Genomic DNA, 18,478 nt, shown 5'->3' on the forward strand with positions numbered 1-18,478 from the left:
AATATTCAATCCATCAATTATAAGGGTAAACATGAAATCTCTTGTTTTTGTAACGAATCTATACTTCATAATTGGTAGATCATTTGGACAACAATATAAATATTTTTCTTCCTCCCTTCCGGCGACGTGATGGTCGGTGATATTTTCTGGCTTGTCTCCAGACAATCGGCGAATCCTCCTCGATTTTTTTTTCTTTTTTTTGTTTTCCAAACGGGACACCACGAGCCTTTTCCTGTGCTCAGCGCGACGGGGGTTTCGACAAACTACTAGCCCACTAAAAATACTGGGCCAGGAGGCCTTTTCCTGCGCGTGGGCCATTGAGGAAGAAGGAAGTGGCAGAAGGCGGGTGGGCGACATTATAAAGAGCGGTCCTCCCCGCCGCCCCCCCCACACGAACTCTTGTCGCCAGTGGAAGTGGAGGTGAGCTCGGTCCCACTTTCTCTTTTGCGCGGAGGAGCCTGAGGCGAAGGGCTTGAGGTCTGCGCGGGGGGCACTTCGGTTCTCGTCCCTGCTGGTCGGGGTGAGTCGAGGACAGCCAAAAAAAAAAAAAAGGCCAAAATGAAAATTGAGATTACATTTGAGTTTTTCTTTCCAGGTACGAGTAGGGAGCTGGTCTCGCCTAACACATGTGTCTGGCACACTTGTGTTTATTTATTCTCGCACATATCTGTAAGTACTTTATTTTGGAGAGGAAAATTAAAAAAAAAAAAAAATCCCACAATACCAATCAGTTTTTATCAAACAGAAATGTAAAATTCCTCTAAATATGGGAACATTTACAAACAAAAACATACGCTATGATTGGAGAGCACGTGATAGCGAAATAGTAGTTGAATTGTACCGCAAATTCCTTTCAGCGCCTTGTACCATTGTATTTTTTCTTCTTTTTTTGCAGAGAGGATGGCGATGGCGTCGGCAACGGAAGGGAACGGGGCGTCCGCCGGCTACGTGAAGGAGTTCACTCGCCACTGCGGCGACGTGCTGCTCAACCTGAACGAGCTGCGGCACCGCGGCATCTTGACCGACGCCACCCTGGCGGTGGGCCACGCGCGCCTGCGGGCTCACTCGGCCGTGCTGGTGGCCTGCAGGTGGGTGCGCGCAAAACGAATGCTGACATTTTTGGGAAAAATGTTGCCGATAAGCAAAGGTTCTGCAAAACTACAATGGATTAAGATGTTAGAATGTTGTTGTTTTTTTTATTGAGGCTATATGCCTGTGAATACTGTTACATTATTTGTCTGAACGTGTTGAAAAAAAACTGTCAATGCTAACCATTAGCATATCAATGGCGTTTTCAATTCTAAGTTAGCATTATCTCGTGTGGGTGTTTCAGAGACTTTTGATTGATGCTCTGCAGCTCAGCTCCACCGGAGAATTGACTTTTTTTTTTTTCCCTCCCCTCCTCAGCGGGTTCTTCTATTCGCTCTACACGCGGCCGGTGCAGCACATGAGCGTGTCCCTCCCGGGCCACTTGGAGCCCACCAGCGTGGCCCTGCTGCTGGACTTCATGTACACGTCCCGCCTCCCGCTGACCCCTGCCACCGCCCCCGGCGTGCTTGCCGCGGCGGCCTACCTGCAGATGGACCACGTGGCCGACACCTGCCGGGACTTTATGCGGCTGCACTGGTCAGAACCTCAAAAGAAAATTAAATACTATAAAATAAATAAACAATTTCACTTGTATGTTACAATATAATATATATATATTTTTTTATTTCTATTTTATATATACATATATATATATATTTGATATTTATTTAGCGCATTATATAGCAACAACGCCATGATATTTTCAAAGCTCATCTACCGATGAGAAAATGTTCGTCTGTGCATTTTGAACCTCAAATGCTTCGATTTTGTTTAGCGGGGAAAAGATGAGAACGAGACACGCCCGATTGGAGCTGGACCCCCGGATGTCGGTAGCCTCTGTGGCCCCTAAAAGTGGAGACCTGCCTCATCTTGGACCGCAGGCAGCTCAGAAAGTCAGGTAAGAACTGGTAGCCCATTTGGGAACTATTTAGGGGGGGAGCTGATGGATCTGACCTTCAAGCAGTACTTTTTCCAGGGCCCCGGGTGAGGCCGAGGGCCCGCTCACACCGGGGGCCTTCCCGCCACGCGGGCCCGCTTCAGAGGAGCTAAAGAAGGAGCTCGTGTCGCCCCCGCCGTCTCCCGACAGCCCCGCTCGCTCCAGCTGCCAGCCGAGCTCCCCCGCCGAGTCCAAAACCTGCAAGGAAAATCTTGAGGTCAGTTTAGTGGGAAAGCAGCCAAACGTATCAAATGGGAAAACCCAAGCGCGTCGCTTGAGTGCTCTGTTCTGTCAATTCCATTCCGGCTGCGCTCACGCGAGATTTGAACAAGCGTTGGCTGTTTGTGTGTGTTTCTCCCCCCCCCCCCAGTGTGGCAGCAAAACCACCGCGTACCCAAAGTCCTGCAACTGGAAAAAATACAAGTACATTGTCCTCAACCCTCTCTGTGCCGGGAGCTCAGTGAAGGAGGAGCCGCGTGGCGGCGACGCCACGGCCGTGACACAGGCGTGGCCTGGAGAAGTGCCTGGTCAGATTGATAGGTGAGGACGAGGTCGCCGTTGCGCCATGTGTTGCGACACACGACCTTCGTCTGCTCACGATCTCTGCTCACCAGACAGGGGCGGGCCTCCTGCTACGAGGGTTCTGGCCGAGCCCCTCCCCTCGGGCCACCCGCCTCCGTGGACGAAGGGACAGGTAACGTCTTCCTTCCTTCCTTCCTTCCTTCCTTCCTTCCTTCCTTCCTTCCTTCCTTCCTTCCTTCCTTCCTTCCTTCCTTCCTTCCTTCCTTCCTTCCTTCCTTCCTCCCTCATTTTCCTTGTCTGCCTTCCACCCATCCTTTCATTCCCTTCCCTCTCTCCACTCCTCCCTTCCTGAAATACATTCACACCACCTTGTTTTTTTTTCTCTCTCCCACTCCACAGCTAGCACTCATCAGCAACATCACGCCGTCAAGCGAGAGTGCTCCTATGCGCCTTACGGTTACCCGGGCAACGCTAAAGGAGGCAAAAGCATCCTCTCGGGTGAGGCTCGGATGTCGCCTGACGACCGATGTGGTTCAAATTTGCTCCAGAACCGTGAGTCCACCGTGATGTGGGTTGAAAATCCCTTTGAACTGAAACCCCGCAGGCGACAAGCCGTACCACTGCAACGTGTGCGGGGCCCGCTTCAACCGGCCGGCCAACCTCAAGACGCACGCTCGCATCCACTCGGGCGAGAAGCCGTACCGCTGCGACACCTGCGGCGCCCGATTCGTTCAGGTGAGGCTTTACTCTTTGTGTTCAATCCGCGCCGCCGCATTGCCGCTACTTCGGATTAGCCTAGCAAAGCTAAGAGGTTGTTGTTATGTTTAGGTGGCTCACCTGCGGGCGCACGTCCTGATCCACACGGGTGAGAAGCCGTACCCGTGTCACACGTGCGGCACCCGCTTCCGACACCTGCAGACCCTCAAGAGTCACCTGCGCATCCACACCGGAGAAAAGCCTTACTCGGTGAGTGCCGAACCAAAAACAGGTGCAATGATTCAAGGCGAGGTGTTCATTTTGGGTGTTTTTTGGCCAGTGTGAAAAGTGCGAGCTCCGCTTCCGCCACAAAAGCCAGCTGCGCCTTCATCTGCGCCAGAAGCACGGCGCCGTTACCAACACCAAGATCCACTACAAGGTCCTGACTGAGCCGTACCCGCCCGTTCTGCAGGCCTGCTAAAAAAAAAAAAAAAAAGGCTGAACGACACTAACTTTTTCTGAATGGTATATTTGTCACTGGTTGCGAGAGGTGGTTTAGCTGTCTGTAAAAAAACAAATCCTCACACTCGCCGAGCTTGCATTTGAGAGTAGAGCGGTAAAAAAGTTGGATTAGAGTGTAACCGAAAGTGTGTTTGTAAGTTTGTGAAGAGTTTGAGAGGAAGTCCTGCCAAAGAGAGGTTTTGTAAAGTTTGAGTATGTTCAGTGAACCCTTACCATTCGACAACTTCAAACAAAGATATTGACAATCAAGCATAAAAATGGTTTTGCAATTTTTGAATCCAATTTTTTAAGCTTAAATAATGAAGGACAAAGTATGTTCAGGCACAAAATGGTGAGGGTTCACTTCAGGTGGTTGAAGGAAGTTTGAACAGTACGTGTGGACGTTTGAGCTCATTCATTTAAAACGTACTTTGAATGACAATTGTGTTGTTTCTTGCTTCTAAGTTTTGCATTGAACTTCGCACGTGAGAGGCCTGGCGCCTTGCGTGCTCTCTGAAATAATTTATGCATCTATACCCACTTGAGAAAGTCCAAGCGGGCAAAGGACTTTTGCGGATATATAACCGTACAAATTGTCTCCAAGAGAGTCGGGAATTATTGGATGATTCATTTGCAGGTCAAAGATGCTTTTGTGTTATTTCAATTAAACTGCAGCCTTGATATCATGTCTCTTTATTTCTTAGAATTGACACAATACATACTTGTTTCGTTTTCACGGAATGTCATTGTTGTATTTTAATTCAAGAGGACAGATTTTTTTAAATAAAAACAAAATTCAAGATACTATTAAGGGGGTGGGGCATAATCAAGTAAATTGGCCTTATTCTCTCGATATGTCAAAGTTCCACATGACTGTCACATCATATCTGCTGCCATATGGAAACGATGAAAAAATTGCTGGCACTTGTTTCCTGCTTGACCCTCACACTGTTGCCATAGCTGGTGTTTCCTGCGGGGCGGGGCGGGGCGGGGGCTGAACTCTCTCACCCTCTGTCACCTGACGCAACATGAATTATGACGATAAGCAAACCCGGGCGTAGGTGTGTGTGTGTGTGTGTGTGTGTGTGGGGGGGGGGCGTGTCTGTCCCAGCTGACAACAACTTCAGCAAATCAACTTTGACGTTTTCTTGTTAAAATGCAAGCTGCCCCGTCCTTTATTACCCCGATAAGTCATTTATTGCGTTATTTTTAAAATTGTGTTCACAGTTGATTTGTTACCTGACCGAAAAAAAAAAAAGCCGGTTGGTGCTTTCGAGTTCCATTTAAAAGGCAGGCCTTCGCAACACACACGCGTCCAGAGGAACACTAGCCGCCGGGTCGGTTCTGTGCTTTGACTTCATCGACTTGCTCCGAAGTCGATGAGAACATGACCAGAATGATAATACAGAGAAGGTTCCAAGTACAAGAGGTAAGTCAAGTGTTACTGGCAGGTTAGCATTATTTAACAGGTTCTTCGCGAGCGTAACATATGTACATTTTACGGCTACTGCTACGGTACAAGAATAACTCTTTTAAATCAAGGGGTGTTGTTGGATGAGTAAATTGTGTGTTAGTCTTGTTTGTGCCGTTATTTTTATTTCGTCTTTCGGGGAATTTAGTTTGTCGCTAATGCGCATGCGTTACGACACGTAATTTACGTAGACGTGTGCTTTGGTTATGCTTTGACGTGCTCCGTTGGCGTAAAGCGCAAGACTTCGTAAATTCATTTTTTGTGTGTTTTTTTTTTTTTAATGAATTTATTTTTTAAACTTGATGTATACACGTGAATCTTTTTGTTTATATTCCTAAAGAATTAAAAAAGCTTGCAAATCCTAATTGAACAAAAAAAAAAAAGTGTGTTCTTCAGCTTCAGCTCCATTGAACCTCACTTCAAGAAGAGCCAGGTGCCTCCCACATGTTTTGCAGTGCACTCCTCCTTCAGCAGGTGGGTCACCTCCTTTTTCACAGCACATCGAAAAGTGTGACTTTGTGAAATTTCCAATCCTTCCATCACAATGTAGCTTGAATGCTATAATTTTCCAAAATGAAAGTTGATGGTTGCGTTTTTTTTTTTTTTTTTTTGGTGGGGATTTCTTTCCCCTTGTCAAACAATCTAGTTGCCTTCCACAGTGAAGACTTTTACAAGTTGTTCATGATTAACCCACCAATGTTTTAAGGAGCCCCAGCCAAAGCAAGTTAATGATTACGCTTTACCTGTTACCATTTGCCGACATACTTTGTCTCCAGATCCCTCAGCGATGGCCGGCGTCCAACCTGGAGCGGAGAGCCGGCGCAGCGGCGAAGCTGAGGAGCCCGACGGGGGCTGGAGCTGGGTGCTGGTGGGGGCCCTTTTCGTCAGCACCAGCCTGGTGTTCGGGCTCATGCGCGGCTTGGGCATCTTTTTTGTGGAGTTTGTGCAGTACTTTGAGGAGAGCGCTCAAGCCATCTCGTGGATCGCCTCCACCGGTCTGGCGGCGCAGCAGTTCTTCAGTGAGTAACCCTAACCCTTCGTCCTGCCAGAGGAAGTTAGGCAGTTAGTTAGCGTGTTGTTGTGTGGCAGGCCCCCTGGGCGCGGCTTTATCCAACGCCTACGACACGCGGCCGGTGGTGATGGCGGGAGGCTGCCTGGCTGGGCTGGGCTTGATTCTGGCCTCGCGGGCCACCTGTTTGCTTCACCTCTACCTCACCATGGGCCTCCTGACTGGTACGTCATCGCACGGGGCCACAAGTCTGGATTACTGGCCACACACTAATACTGTCCGTTTGGACAGGTTTGGGCTGGGGCCTGGTTTTCACACCCATGGTGGCCACGGTCATGGCGAGCTTCCGCCAGCGGCGCAGCTTTGCCCTGGGGCTGGCCTTCTCCAGCATCGGCCTGGCGTCGTTCACCTTCAACCCGCTCTTTCAGTACCTGGTGGAGACGTACGCCTGGCGCGGGGCCTTGCTCATCCTGGGCGGGCTCAGCTTCAACATCGTGCCGTGCGGGGCGTGCATTCGGCCACGGCGGCGGCCTAAGGGACCGGCAAAGGTCAAGGTGGGGTCAAATACACAGCCCGTTGCCCGCTATTGTCTTGCTTTGGCGCCATCTTGTGGCATCTTGGTAACCAAGGAACTCCGTTGTCGTATAATGGGGAACTTCATTGAGAACCACGCTAAAGTTGGCATATTTGCTTTGACTTTGCAAATTAGAATCGTTTCAAATTTGCCTCGGCTGTCTAAGTCAAGGTTGAGTAAATGTTTTCCAAGTCCGGACTTTCCTGTCTTCCAGGCGGCTACGGAGAGCGGGCAGTCATGCGGCGGCGCCTTGCGGCAAGTGGCCTCCTACTTGGAGCTGTCGCTGCTGTGCGAGAGGCCTTACGTCACCTACACTTTAGCCATCAGCCTCCTCAACGTGGGCTACTTTGTGCCTTACGTCCACCTGGTGGCCCACAGCCGACACGCCGGCTTCTCCGAGTACCAGGCCGCCTTCGTCATGTCCGCCGCCGGCGTGACCGACATCCTGGGCCGCGTGGCCTCGGGCTGGTTCTCGGACCGGGGCCACTTTCGCCTCATCCACCTACTGAGCGCTTGGACCACGCTGGCCGGGTTGTCCATCATGCTGTTGCCCGTCAGCTCCATGCGGGGCTCCTACGCCGCCCTGGTGGCCGTCAGCCTCTTCTACGGCTTCTCATCGGGGGCGCTGACCTCGCTGGCCTTCACGGTGGTGCCGACGGTGGTCAGCGCCGAGCGCGTGATGGGGGCGCTCGGGCTGTTGCAGCTTATCGAGAGTTGTGCGGGACTGCTGGGATCACCTCTGTCAGGTAGGAGCAACCACCCTGCATAGAGCCAACTATTTCTCGCTCCACTTTTATTTGCCAGTTGACGAACTGAATGTAGCATTTCAGCTAAATGCGTAACTGAGAGCTAAGTGAGTCAATTACAAAGTCAGCAGTGGATCGAATTATTCTACAATGTATGGCTTCCCCATGTCAGTTTGACATGTCATGACCTAAAAACAAACAAACAAAACTCTGTGGTTGTCAAACATTGACCCAAAGTTATTTGCCCATAGCGCTTTTGCGTTACTCAAGCGTGGCTTGTCTGGCCCCTCCAGGGCTGCTCCGAGACGTCACGGGCAACTACATGGCCTCCTTTGTGGTGTCGGGTGCCTTCTTCCTCCTCAGCACTCTGACCATGGCCACGTTGCCCCACTACTTCGCCCGCACGGATCCGCCGCTGCTGCCGGTTATGCCGCCAATGGTGCCAAACGCCGAGACGCAAAGTCCCAGCTCGGAGACTGAGCCGATGAATGAGTCTCCCGGTGACACCAATCACTGAGGGGCCTGTGTGTATATATGTATGTGTGTGTGTGTGTGTATATATTATACACACAACCACTCCTCGAAAAAAAAAAAAAAAAAAAGAATACGGGTTAAAGGTCAAAGTGAAGCTTATCCTGTTGCCTTTAAGTTCATCCTGTGATTTCAGACCAAACTTTTTGCCAGGAGTGAACATGAGGAGGGCAAATGATTTACATTTGTACATTGCCACTGAAATGAAGTGTTTTTCCAATTCCATGTAAACTGTGAATCTATTGAAGATGGTAGCAGCATACTCCACTGGTGTTAAATTGACGTGCCCAAAAAAGTAGTCACAACGATAATCATAAGAATGAGCTTTAGCCACGTCCCTCACACTCAGGAGTACAGGACCGCTGTTACTTAAGTGCCTTCCCCCCCCCCCCCCCCCCCGAGACAATAATTGTGTCTTTATTTTGTAGTTATGAGGAAAATAATAAATGCTGGTTACTTGATTACTTGGTTGGATCATTCACCCGCGCACCCCTTTGCTTTGGCTTCCTGAACTTTGCTGACACTATTTTGGAAGAACTTGTGTAGGACTTCGAAGTGATGTGCGATTAGCGTTCCTGAGCAAGAGAAATGCTCATCACATCTTTGTTTTTTAAACTTGATTAAACTGTGAAGAAGAAGAAAAGAGAAATCAAGCGAAGAGATACAAAGTGAATGCAAAATATGCCTCTTTTGTGCCGTGTGACGTGTCTGAACGCGGAATGATTCTCGTTCGTTGAGGGAAAGACGGAGAGTTAAATGATGACAAATCGCGCCCTCTGGTGGAGGAGACTCGAACTGACAGCAGGCTGCTGCTATTGAGAAGATGAGAAACGGCTGGCACATCCCGAAATGTTTGTATTTCTGTGCTTATGCGACTGAGTGAGCGAACAGTTTGATGGCTTAGTTCGGCTAGCTAGTACATTGTCACCATCCATCACCATTTCATTTCAAGCACTGTTAAGACTGGAAAAAAATACTGAGAAAATAGTGCACGGCCTTTGTTGATTTGTTTTTGCCTCGGACTTCAAATTCAAAGTCTGCTTTGTCAATTTCTTCACATGTCAAGACACAAAGAAACAGAAATTACGTTCCCACTATCCCACGGTGACAAGACATAGTAAACAACACAAAAAAATAAAAACAAGAAGGCACAAAATGAATAAATAAGAGTGATGAATAAATAATAAACAACGGCATTGCGGGCCGCCGTTTCAACAGATGGAGACGAGCAGAGATTGAATGGCCCGCCGCCGCCTCCACAGCGATTCATGGAAGAAACTTCCTGAGAAGATCGAATGGCCCGCCGCCACCATGGAAGAAAAACTCTTGCAAGCGCTTTGCAATCAGACAGGTGGCATTTTTCTATCCAACTTTGTTGCATGAGACTTTTTTTTGGGTCTTTTTTGCCCAGAGACAGGTGGGAGTTTGGTTTCAAACGTTCTTGCATGCGCTTTTCAATCAAATTTGGTCTTTTTTGCCAAACGACAGGTGGCATTTTTGGATCCAACTTTCTTGCATGCGCTCTTCCATCAAACGGAAGGGACTTTTTCTCCTTTGCAGCCTGCTCCACATATCGTACTGTACGTTTCAGCCACTCACTCACACGTGATGGCAAAATTCAAGTCGCTGCTTTGCGTCCCCTCGCCACCACCGCTAGAGGGCGGCGGAGCACATTGACGCTGGCTCAGCGCTTCAATTCACAAACCCATGTTAGAAAGACAAAAAATAAAAATCCCCCAACTGTCGCCCTAGGCAATGGGCCCAGTCTGCCTTGTGGTAGAGCCGCCCTCGTCAACGCCCCAGTGTAAACTAGCAAGGACTCACATCAAATAAAATGCATTTATTTGATCTGCATTTGTTGGACAAAAGACAGTTCTGTCCGAAGAAGTTTCAACATTTTCAAATCGAATTATTCCAAAATATCCCCGTGGCGACAAGACAGAAGCAAGCATTTGCCCTAAATAGTTGACGCTTTTTTTCTTTTAGACTTTGCCGTCGGCGCTGCGACGCTTGAGCTTCTCGGGGTTGTTAGAAGCCATGTGCGAGAAGTCTCTGAAGATGTGCTGGCAAGTTTCGTCACCTGTGCGACACAAGAGAGGTAAAACCAATTACCCAAAAAATATGAAGAGTACAAGAACACATAAATAACCCCCAAGAAGCCGACTGATAGGAATCATCCATAAATAAGCCCCCAAGAAGTCTGCGGATAGAAACGTAAAGTGCCACTAGATGGCGCTGCCGTCTCGAAATGTACGCAGAAGAAGAGCGTGTTGCCGGAAAAAAGTGGAAGCCACCCGTAAGTCAACGAGCAAACTTGTTAAGACTAAAGACAGGCGTTCAGACGGTAACAACGTTTCCCAAAAGCTAGACAGGATCAATTGTCATCTCTCAAAGTCCCACTTTGCGTCTATTTGAGGTTGGCCTCGAAGCGGGACAAGTAGGAAGCAGCACGCGTGCGCACAAATGCACTTTACCTGGTAGTTTGCGGCAGGTGGCACGCTGCACAAACGGGTGAGACAAGAAGCATGACTCAGGCGTGCAAAGACACACAAAGTCACAAATGCTGACCGCCAGGGTCTCTTTGTTTAGTTTTTAAACAAGCACACACAAAACCAGGTTACAAGAAGCAAGCCTGAAAAGCAAAAACACAACGCTTGAGCACAAAGGCTGCAACTGACTAACTACCCGTTTCATTCCATTTTCACAGTGTTTTGACATTTTGGCCCTTTCAAAGAGCCATACGCTGAAGTGGAAGAAGGAATGGTGATCATAGAAGACTCTTTGTTGTACCGTCATGGATTCTGAGCGAGAAACCGGATTTTCACGCTTTCCCTAAGAAGGCGGAGTTCCCTTTACACCCCATCTCCAATGACATTTGCAACAGTATAAATACGCAGAGTAAAAAAAAAAAGGTGACACTGCAAAACCAGTGTGAAGGAAAAAAAGAAAAAAAAAAAGCCCCTTTCTGTCAGACTTGTTGAACTACTCATTTTGTGCTCCCACTTATATGGTTCTTGAAAGCCTGGAGGCTCTTCCTGGATTGGACCTGCCCGCTCCCTGCCCCGGTGCCCCCAGCCGGCGCCTGCCCCTTGGAGAGACCTGATTTTCCTAGGGATCCATCCAGCTCCTGCATCTCCCTGTTCATCTTGGCGATTCGGAGTCTGCGGGGATAAAAAGAGCATCGGGCAAGTTTTCCCTTTCGCCATCAAGGGGCAAATTTTTGTTCCTGATGCTCACAAAGTGACAATGTCGGCGTTGGCGTTATCCACGGCGATCGTGATGGGGTCCTTTTGGGTTTTGTCTCTGGCGTTGTAGTCCGCGCCTCGTTTCAGGAAGAGGCACACCAGCCTGAGTTCACACACAAGCCCGTATAAAATTGAAATGTAGCACTATTGGCCCTACTAGCTCGTTCCTGTGGAAACGTTGAATTAGCTTGCTAGCTGTTACACGTCAAGAACCTACCTGGGCTTGTCTATAGAACTACTTTAAGACTACAAATGTCTTCCAACGCTCCAGTTTTGACTGACTGTTGCGAATATGCTAACAGACCGTTCGCTAATATGCTAACAGTTGGTCTGCTAACATACAGCAAGAGTACAAAATGCTTTTTAACTCGGTGCCGTGTGGTCGCAAAGGCTAAGATGCTCACGGTTGTTATGCTAATTGGAAGATACGAGCTGACAAAGTTATAAGAAGAAGAATTGACCCAATGCTAGAAATATCGGATAACAGATATTCAGCAGTTCTTTTCAAAAACGGACATCATTAGCCAAGTGTTGTCTTTCCATTACAGACACGCACACGTGTGTGTGTGTGTGTGTGTGTGTGTGTGTGTGTGTGTTTGTACCCGGTGTGACCCAATATGGTGGCGTGGTGAAGCGGACCTCTCCCATTTCTGTCCGCCTGGTTGACGTCAGCGCCGTTCTGCAGCAGGAATTCGCACGCCGCCAGAGCATTCTGCTCGGAGAGGAAGGGAGGAAGGAAGGTGGGAAGGAAGGAAGGAAGGAAGGAAGGAAGAAAAAAAAAAGCTTCCCAACAATGGGCGGCCGGTGCGGAGGCGCACTCCGGAGGAACCCTCACCACCGAGACGGCCTGGATCAGCGGCGTGCAGGCCTCCTCGGCCGCGTTGACCCAGTTGACGTTGGCGCCGTGGGCCAACGCGTCGGCCATGACGGGGAAGTTCTGCAGGGCGGCCGCGCGGTACAGCAGCGCCCCGGAATGAAGGCCGCTCAGATCCTCCTCTTCGTCATTGGCATCTAAGGTACAACACAAATATTGATAGCGTGGGGAACTTGTTTTTTTTTTCTTTTTTTTTTTTAAACGTGCGTGAACGCCGACCTCTGCGGGACCCCATGTTGTGCTCTTGGACCTCAATCGGGCTTGACACTAAGGAGAGAGAGAGAGAGAGAAAGACGTGTGACGAGGCAGGCGTCTCGTCGGCGGTTCCGTCGTGCGTTACCCGATCGCGGCAGGGTGGCTCGGCTCGGTTTGGGTTTGAGCGGCGGTCGCTGCGCGCTGCGGTCTTGCGTGGCCGCCCTGTTCCTTTTATCGCCAGGACGCTTCTGCCACGTGTTCTGACCCGTCTCCGGCAGCTTTTGGATGAACTTCTTGTCCACGTATTTGGAGCGGATCCAGGCCTCCTTGTCCCCCCTGTTGAGCCGCATATCGGGGAAGGCTCTCGTCAGGGGCTTTCAAACAGATTGGAATGACGAGTGCAACGACACCGGTTGCTTCAAACGAGGAAGCAATGTTGCGCCGTAATGTGCCGACGGCCCAAAAACGCCACGTAGCTGATGCCAGAATTGTGTGGGCTTCTGAGCTGGAACCTGCCCAAAGCTACCTGGGACTGGAAGCGAGGGGCTTCTTCAAGGTGATCTGGTCAATCCGGGCCTCGTAGATGCCGTTGATGACGCCGTTGCCCAATTCGCACATCAGCTGCAAGGCACACCGAGACCTCGGTCATCTCCAGCCGCTCACGCGAGAAGAGAATCCCTTACCTTAATGAGTTCTGGCTCCCACGAGTCCAGCGTGAGGGAGCGCACTTTGGAGAAGTGGACCCCCAGGCTCCTGAAAGAGAGCAAGTTGGTGCGCCTGGGCCTGCGCGAGTCCAGGCGCCTGCATACCTGTGTATGCCCGAGCACACGATGCACAGAGTGATGCCGAGGTTGATGGAAGCCCAGTCGGGATCCGGCGCGGCGCAGTCGCAGCACTCGCCGTTCCCGGCAATGGCCCGGACCTCCTCCAAGGCCTTGAAGCCCTCGTCCCCTTCGCCGTCGGCGGGGTTCCCCGTCGACACCGAGCTGCGGCGCTGCCGCTGCGAGACACGGCCACACGGTCGACGAGGGGAGGCGACGAGGCGCGTCTCACCGCCGGCCGGCAAATTCTCACCGGACTGCGTTGGAGCTCCCTGCGCTCGTGGTAGGCCGAGGCGATGCTGTTCTGCACGGCGCCGATCCACGTCTGCTGCTGCCTCTCCGAGTCGGCCTGTAACAGACAGCTTCTGCGCCCGCCTTAGAGTCGGCCGGCGGGGACTCGGTTGTCGCCGGGCGGGACTCACTTGGACGGGGAGACCACTTCCAAACAGAAGCGCCGCTCGCTCTCGCCGTTGGGCTTGACCGTGCACAGACGCAAGTCCTCCACCACCACCGTGGGCTGGTCCTGAGAGACGAGCAGACCGCCTGCGTTCCCCTTTTCGCCCAAAGCAACAAGCCTCCTCTTTGTTTGCTTACCTTGAATTTCTTCTGATACACCAGCTGATTCTTCTGAATGGAGAACCAACGCCTGAGGGAGGGAGGGAGACATGAGAAGAAGAAAAGATCACAAGAGATCTTTTTTTTTTTTTTTTTAAACCTGTTCCATGTCTTGAAGGCGTTGCTGGCCCGTTTGTAGAGGTAGCCTTCCATGGCAACTCCGTCGGCGGCGTCCGGTTTGAAGTCCATGATGGAGTCGTCGTAGGAAACATCCTGGAAAGCCCCGAATCCATTTTTAGCTGACTTGATGCCTTTTGAAACTCCAGAATGCAATTCTCCTCAAAAATATGCTCAAGAGCTGACGTAGAACTTGAAATTGAAAAATGACGTCGTTTGAACTCTTTCACTGCCATTGACGCATATAGACGTCAAAGTTGTATTGTTGAAAAAGCGTCCAGATCTTCAGAATTTGAAGTTGCGATGCTTTGAATGAACCTTTTTCTTGATGGCGGCGTGCCTTTGCTCCATGTCCCTCTTCTCTCGGGCTGAATTCAGGACAAACTGCCGATGCTGTTGAAACAGAGCAAAAAGGCAAGATGGAGGGAGGCAAGCCGCTCATTCTCGTCTTCTCCTTGCATCCGATGACGACAAGTTCATTTCCTGTCTTTTGACAGACGGACGGACGGACGGACGGACGGAGTGTGTGATCTTGTGAACTATTTCCTGTTGTTGCTGGCTCTTTCCTGTCACGCTGGCAAGTCGTGTGCCATGCAAATGCTCTCAGGAAACCTTTGAAATCATCGCAGTCATGACAAGAACCACTTTTCAGATCCAACATTCAAATTGGAATATCACAAGAGTCAAATTATCGTTTTTTTGGGGGTTTTTTTACGTTCACTTCGGAAAGATGCATGTTTTCAAGTCATACTTTCAAGATTGATGACAATGATGTTGTTTATTAAGTCTTATTTTCCATCTAAAGATCTACATGAGCCATATTGGATATTTAAGAATGATATATGTAATATATAATAAATAAAATGTAATAATATATCGTCCTATATATATAATATATATATATATACATATATATGTATGTGTATATATATATATGTGAATACAGTTGTAGATATATTTAAATATTTGAGAGAAAAAAAGTTGTAATGCATGAATATAGTGGGTTTTTTTTTTTCCAAAAACAACAACAACAGCAATCATCATAATTACCTCTTCACTTAGTTTTTGCCGATAATGGTCCAGTTCTGCCAAGGACTGGTAGCCATTCTGGAACAGCTGGGCCTGAGCGTCCATTAGCGACAACATCTAAAAATAGAAAAAACGCAGAGTATTTCATTTTGCCCAACAAAATATGGATGAGATCAAATGTGATGCACGCATTTTTAAAAAGGTGACAAGGTTGCACTCACGGCCATCAACAGTTCCGTCTTCTTTTTGGCTTCGATGATGTTAATCTGCGAGAAAAAGACAAAAGAGCTCCGCTTAAAAAGTGCGGCCTCGAAACCTGTCGCCATGTCTTTGCTGACCTCCAGGACGTAGTCGAGGGCGCCCGATCGGTAGGCCCGGCGGGCGTTGAGCAGCGCGCCGCTGGCCTCCTCCACCTCGTGAGGCTTCCCGCGAGGCGCCTGAGCGTTCCTGGCTAGCGCCCCCTCCAGGGACTCGCTGCTACGCTCAAACTCCTTACGCGCGTCCTTGAAGCGCCGCACGTCTCTGGAGAGAACGCCAAATTGTGAAGGTGAGTGACCCACCGACCGCCACGCTGAAATTGAACATCTCCTCACTCTTTGACAAATGTCTGGAGCTTCGTCTTGACCGACTTCTGCGTGATGTCAATCACCTCCTGAAAGGACAACGTACATGCAAGTTGAATATGGTCCAAGATGACTTCTAACTATTTAGTGCCCGAGCAGCGAACCGAATTTTGCACTAACGTCACACCTGAAGCAAAATTTGATATTTTCAAAAGTAGAGTAGTTTATCAGAGCCCTACCAAATTTTGCTCTCACGTCACCCCTGGCAAAAAATTGGATATTTTAAAGTTGCCATACAAGAAAAGAGTGTAACGCCCCCCAGAGTGGTTTATCAGAGCCCTACCAAATTTTTCACTAACATTACACCTGGTGAAACATTTTATATTTTAAAGTCGCCATACAAAAAAGGGAAGTAGTTAATCAGAGCCCTACCAAATTTTGCACCAATGTCACATCTGGCGAAAAATGTGATATTTTAGTCGCCGTACAAAAAGGGTCTGTTTTGGCGAGTTCGACCCGAGACTACAAAAATTGTGTACAGATGTACGTGCAAAAAAAGAAATATTTGAAACAAACCGCTCACCCCCTGCGCGTCCAAGATGACGGACAGTTTTTGGGAAAATTTCTGCAAGCATTCCTGTAAGAAGAAAAACAACATTATTGCACAGTTGGCGATCAGCGCGCGGTTCTCACCTCCATGGTGGTGTCCCCGGAGCAGTGCTGTCCCAGACTCTGGAGGCCCGTCACAAAGCTCTTGCTGGTCTGCTGGTAGACTCGGCCGGCCTCCAGCATGGCCTGGCATTGTTTCACCAGCTGCCACACAAAAGCGCGCGTGCTGACAAATTGCTACTTCCGTTTTTTTTTTTTTGTACGGTATATGTCAACAGACATTTTGTCTGCAGGTGGCCCATTTAGAGGCAATGCAAGAAGCTGCTTTGATTGGCCATGACTAAAGTTAACTGTGACCACTCTCACAGCGGCGCAGTCCTCCCTCTCGCAGATCCGCCGCCCACTAAATGACCAACATTGTCGTCTAGCCAGCTCGTCTAAATTAACTGGGCAGGGTATACAATCATTCAAAGATTGAGCCCTATGATTTTGTTCTTAAAATACACAAAACTTTTTTTTCCCTCATATTACAACTTAAATTTAGAATAAATGAATATGTAACAATTTTATTCACACAAACCTCACCTTGTCTAATCGGGTCTCGAGTTCACCCACATCAGCTTGGACGGCTTCAATTTCCGCTCTGAAATGCACGCACGCACACACACAGGCAATTTTATTTTTTTGAATTAGCAACCAGCAATTTTTTTAATTAGCAACATTACTTTTGTATGCATTTTTTCCAGTTTTTTTTTTTTTCAGAAATATGCTTTTTTTTTTTCCTTTTTGGGAATTTTCCTGAAACTTTTTTCAATAAACATTTGACCCTACATGTCATATATGTCACACATCAATTTGATTCTGCTTTATAATACATCATGCAACCGATGTATTCCTTTACATTCTCTTTCCGTATGTTTCGATATTTACATTTTCAATACTGTAAAGAGGAGAAGTACAAAATGGGGAAAGCTTATTTCTTGTGTCAATGCCGGTGCGGTTTCACACTTCCTGCAGCGCTCGGCTTGCTTCCTGTTCACCTCAACTGTCACCTGGCAACACAAGGCTGTGCTCTTTTTCAAGTAACAAAATGGCCACACTGCCATATACACCCCCACTTTTGTCCAACTTTTGTGGCATCTTTGTATTTCTGCTTTCTCTGTTCTCTTTCTGTGTGTGTGTGTGTGGGGGGGCAAGTTTGAAAGATGCCAGATCAGCTGCAAAGCACAATACTGACTGACTCAGACCCAGGGCACACCCAAAATCTGCTCTTGCTTTCTTATATGCTTGCAACAGCACCATTTAGCACTACTTGCCTTGACATATGCTTCCACTTTATGGCTTTACATGCATATTATTAAATACAGTACTATTATTACATTACAAAAATCTCACGACACTCTACCAAATTGTCACAAAAATATATTTAGGGGCCTAGGGAAAACCGATTTGAGTCAAAAACTTAGTTTTGATTGAAAAGATGTGCATACACACACACACACGCACACCTAACCTATCACAAGACAAGGGCTTTTGTTACCTGAAGCGTGGGGAATCTTTCAAACACTCCTCAAAGTCCACTTTTATAGTCATAATCCTCTTCGTTTGGACGCAAAAAAACCCAAAAAACAAATATAAAGTATATTAAATAAATCCAACTTCGTCGTGGCAAGGTTTACTTTGTCATTTCGTTTCCTGCAGTTCCTGGACTTGTTTAATTTGTGCGCCTAGTGTGCACGATAGATCTCGACCGACGTTTGACGCGTCATCGGAACACACACGCGCTCGCACACGCGCTCATAGGGGTGTGTTTTTCTTGTCTGCCAACGAGTTTTTCTTCCCACGCAAAATCTAACACCGCCCAGAGTGCGCGATAACAAACAAGATGCAAACACACACACACAAAAAAAAAAACCCACGTACTTTGCCTTGATGCCACATGACTGACGTCACGCACCCCGGAATTGAGTCACATGACTCGGATGAGCCATGACGGCGCTTTCTGTCGTGTGCAGTATTTGTTTTGGGCAAATTTCGTGTCGAAGATTCTTTGTGGAAAATAAGCGTCTGAAGCCATGCAGTGTCAAATTGATCGTTAACTGTACAATTTGTCAAAATATAGGGTATGGAAAATGCTTTTTAAATGCCCTCTAAAATAGGAGTTTTGATTTTTAGTACCACCCGTGTTCTTTCTTTTCCTATACAATAGGTAAAGTATTACGCCGAGAGCTCTGAATGCCACGCGAATGACGTCACGCACCCATGCCAACAGAACCCTGAAGAGTCACGTGATTTTGAGCTCGCTCGACGAACGTGTCGAGCTCCCTCTGCTGA

At 48.5% G+C, this 18,478-nt stretch overlaps 3 protein-coding genes across 10 annotated transcripts; 2 read left to right on the top strand and 1 right to left on the bottom strand.

Moving 5' to 3' along the window:
* The first annotated feature begins 370 nt into the window (after window positions 1-370).
* On the top strand, window positions 371-4,426 carry bcl6b (BCL6B transcription repressor). 2 transcript variants are annotated; one of them, XM_037262334.1, is made up of 12 exons: window positions 371-520; window positions 596-669; window positions 896-1,088; window positions 1,408-1,626; window positions 1,865-1,987; window positions 2,054-2,243; window positions 2,397-2,566; window positions 2,641-2,720; window positions 2,948-3,046; window positions 3,153-3,283; window positions 3,377-3,514; window positions 3,585-4,426. In XM_037262334.1, the coding sequence occupies exons 3-12, from the start codon at window positions 901-903 to the stop codon at window positions 3,723-3,725; spliced, it is 1,479 nt and encodes a 492-aa protein (XP_037118229.1). In that variant the 5' UTR covers window positions 371-520; window positions 596-669; window positions 896-900; the 3' UTR covers window positions 3,726-4,426. The 2 variants fall into 2 exon arrangements, with proteins under 2 accessions (XP_037118229.1, XP_037118230.1); XM_037262335.1 differs by having other exon boundaries at window positions 372-520; window positions 2,066-2,243.
* A 575-nt stretch (window positions 4,427-5,001) lies between these two features.
* On the top strand, window positions 5,002-9,046 carry slc16a13 (solute carrier family 16 member 13). 3 transcript variants are annotated; one of them, XM_037262060.1, is made up of 8 exons: window positions 5,002-5,174; window positions 5,601-5,690; window positions 5,993-6,235; window positions 6,306-6,449; window positions 6,517-6,779; window positions 7,014-7,545; window positions 7,839-8,067; window positions 8,112-9,045. In XM_037262060.1, the coding sequence occupies exons 3-7, from the start codon at window positions 6,004-6,006 to the stop codon at window positions 8,060-8,062; spliced, it is 1,395 nt and encodes a 464-aa protein (XP_037117955.1). In that variant the 5' UTR covers window positions 5,002-5,174; window positions 5,601-5,690; window positions 5,993-6,003; the 3' UTR covers window positions 8,063-8,067; window positions 8,112-9,045. The 3 variants fall into 3 exon arrangements, with proteins under 3 accessions (XP_037117955.1, XP_037117956.1, XP_037117957.1); XM_037262061.1 differs by having other exon boundaries at window positions 5,613-5,690; XM_037262062.1 differs by lacking the exon at window positions 5,993-6,235 and having other exon boundaries at window positions 5,003-5,174; window positions 8,112-9,046.
* Window positions 9,047-9,903: 857 nt separating this feature from the next.
* On the bottom strand, window positions 9,904-18,058 carry acap1 (ArfGAP with coiled-coil, ankyrin repeat and PH domains 1). 5 transcript variants are annotated; one of them, XM_037262057.1, is made up of 23 exons: window positions 17,685-18,056; window positions 16,730-16,787; window positions 16,229-16,348; window positions 16,119-16,172; window positions 15,566-15,624; window positions 15,311-15,494; window positions 15,194-15,238; window positions 14,994-15,089; window positions 14,262-14,336; window positions 13,927-14,039; window positions 13,806-13,857; window positions 13,634-13,734; window positions 13,467-13,576; window positions 13,200-13,395; window positions 13,074-13,143; window positions 12,917-13,011; window positions 12,536-12,726; window positions 12,415-12,462; window positions 12,157-12,332; window positions 11,924-12,033; window positions 11,314-11,424; window positions 11,176-11,237; window positions 9,904-10,156 (listed from the first exon to the last, which is right to left on the bottom strand). In XM_037262057.1, the coding sequence occupies exons 1-23, from the start codon at window positions 17,735-17,737 to the stop codon at window positions 10,059-10,061; spliced, it is 2,277 nt and encodes a 758-aa protein (XP_037117952.1). In that variant the 5' UTR covers window positions 17,738-18,056; the 3' UTR covers window positions 9,904-10,058. The 5 variants fall into 5 exon arrangements, 2 of the variants coding, with proteins under 2 accessions (XP_037117952.1, XP_037117953.1); XM_037262058.1 differs by having other exon boundaries at window positions 13,200-13,390; window positions 13,465-13,576; window positions 17,685-18,055; XR_005099124.1 differs by having other exon boundaries at window positions 10,061-10,156; window positions 10,551-11,237; window positions 13,467-13,573; window positions 17,685-18,058.
* Window positions 18,059-18,478: the final 420 nt, after the last annotated feature.

The sequence above is a fragment of the Syngnathus acus genome, chromosome 10 (genome assembly GCF_901709675.1).
Source record: "Syngnathus acus chromosome 10, fSynAcu1.2, whole genome shotgun sequence".
NCBI classification, from domain to species: domain Eukaryota; kingdom Metazoa; phylum Chordata; class Actinopteri; order Syngnathiformes; family Syngnathidae; genus Syngnathus; species Syngnathus acus.

Coding starts and splice junctions, on each gene's coding strand:
- acap1 (XM_037262057.1), bottom strand. CDS start 17,737: ATGACTATAAAAGTGGACTTTGAGGAGTGTTTGAAAGATTCCCCACGC. Junction 16,788..17,684: donor AAAGATTCCCCACGCTTCAG/GTAACAAAAGCC, acceptor CGTGCATTTCAG/AGCGGAAATTGAAGCCGTCC. Junction 13,396..13,466: donor CAGGGAGCTCCAACGCAGTC/CGGTGAGAATTT, acceptor GTGGCCGTGTCT/CGCAGCGGCAGCGCCGCAGC.
- bcl6b (XM_037262334.1), top strand. CDS start 901: ATGGCGATGGCGTCGGCAACGGAAGGGAACGGGGCGTCCGCCGGCTAC. Junction 1,089..1,407: donor GCCGTGCTGGTGGCCTGCAG/GTGGGTGCGCGC, acceptor TCCCCTCCTCAG/CGGGTTCTTCTATTCGCTCT. Junction 2,567..2,640: donor GTGCCTGGTCAGATTGATAG/GTGAGGACGAGG, acceptor TCTGCTCACCAG/ACAGGGGCGGGCCTCCTGCT.
- slc16a13 (XM_037262060.1), top strand. CDS start 6,004: ATGGCCGGCGTCCAACCTGGAGCGGAGAGCCGGCGCAGCGGCGAAGCT. Junction 6,236..6,305: donor GGCGGCGCAGCAGTTCTTCA/GTGAGTAACCCT, acceptor GTTGTGTGGCAG/GCCCCCTGGGCGCGGCTTTA. Junction 7,546..7,838: donor GCTGGGATCACCTCTGTCAG/GTAGGAGCAACC, acceptor TGGCCCCTCCAG/GGCTGCTCCGAGACGTCACG.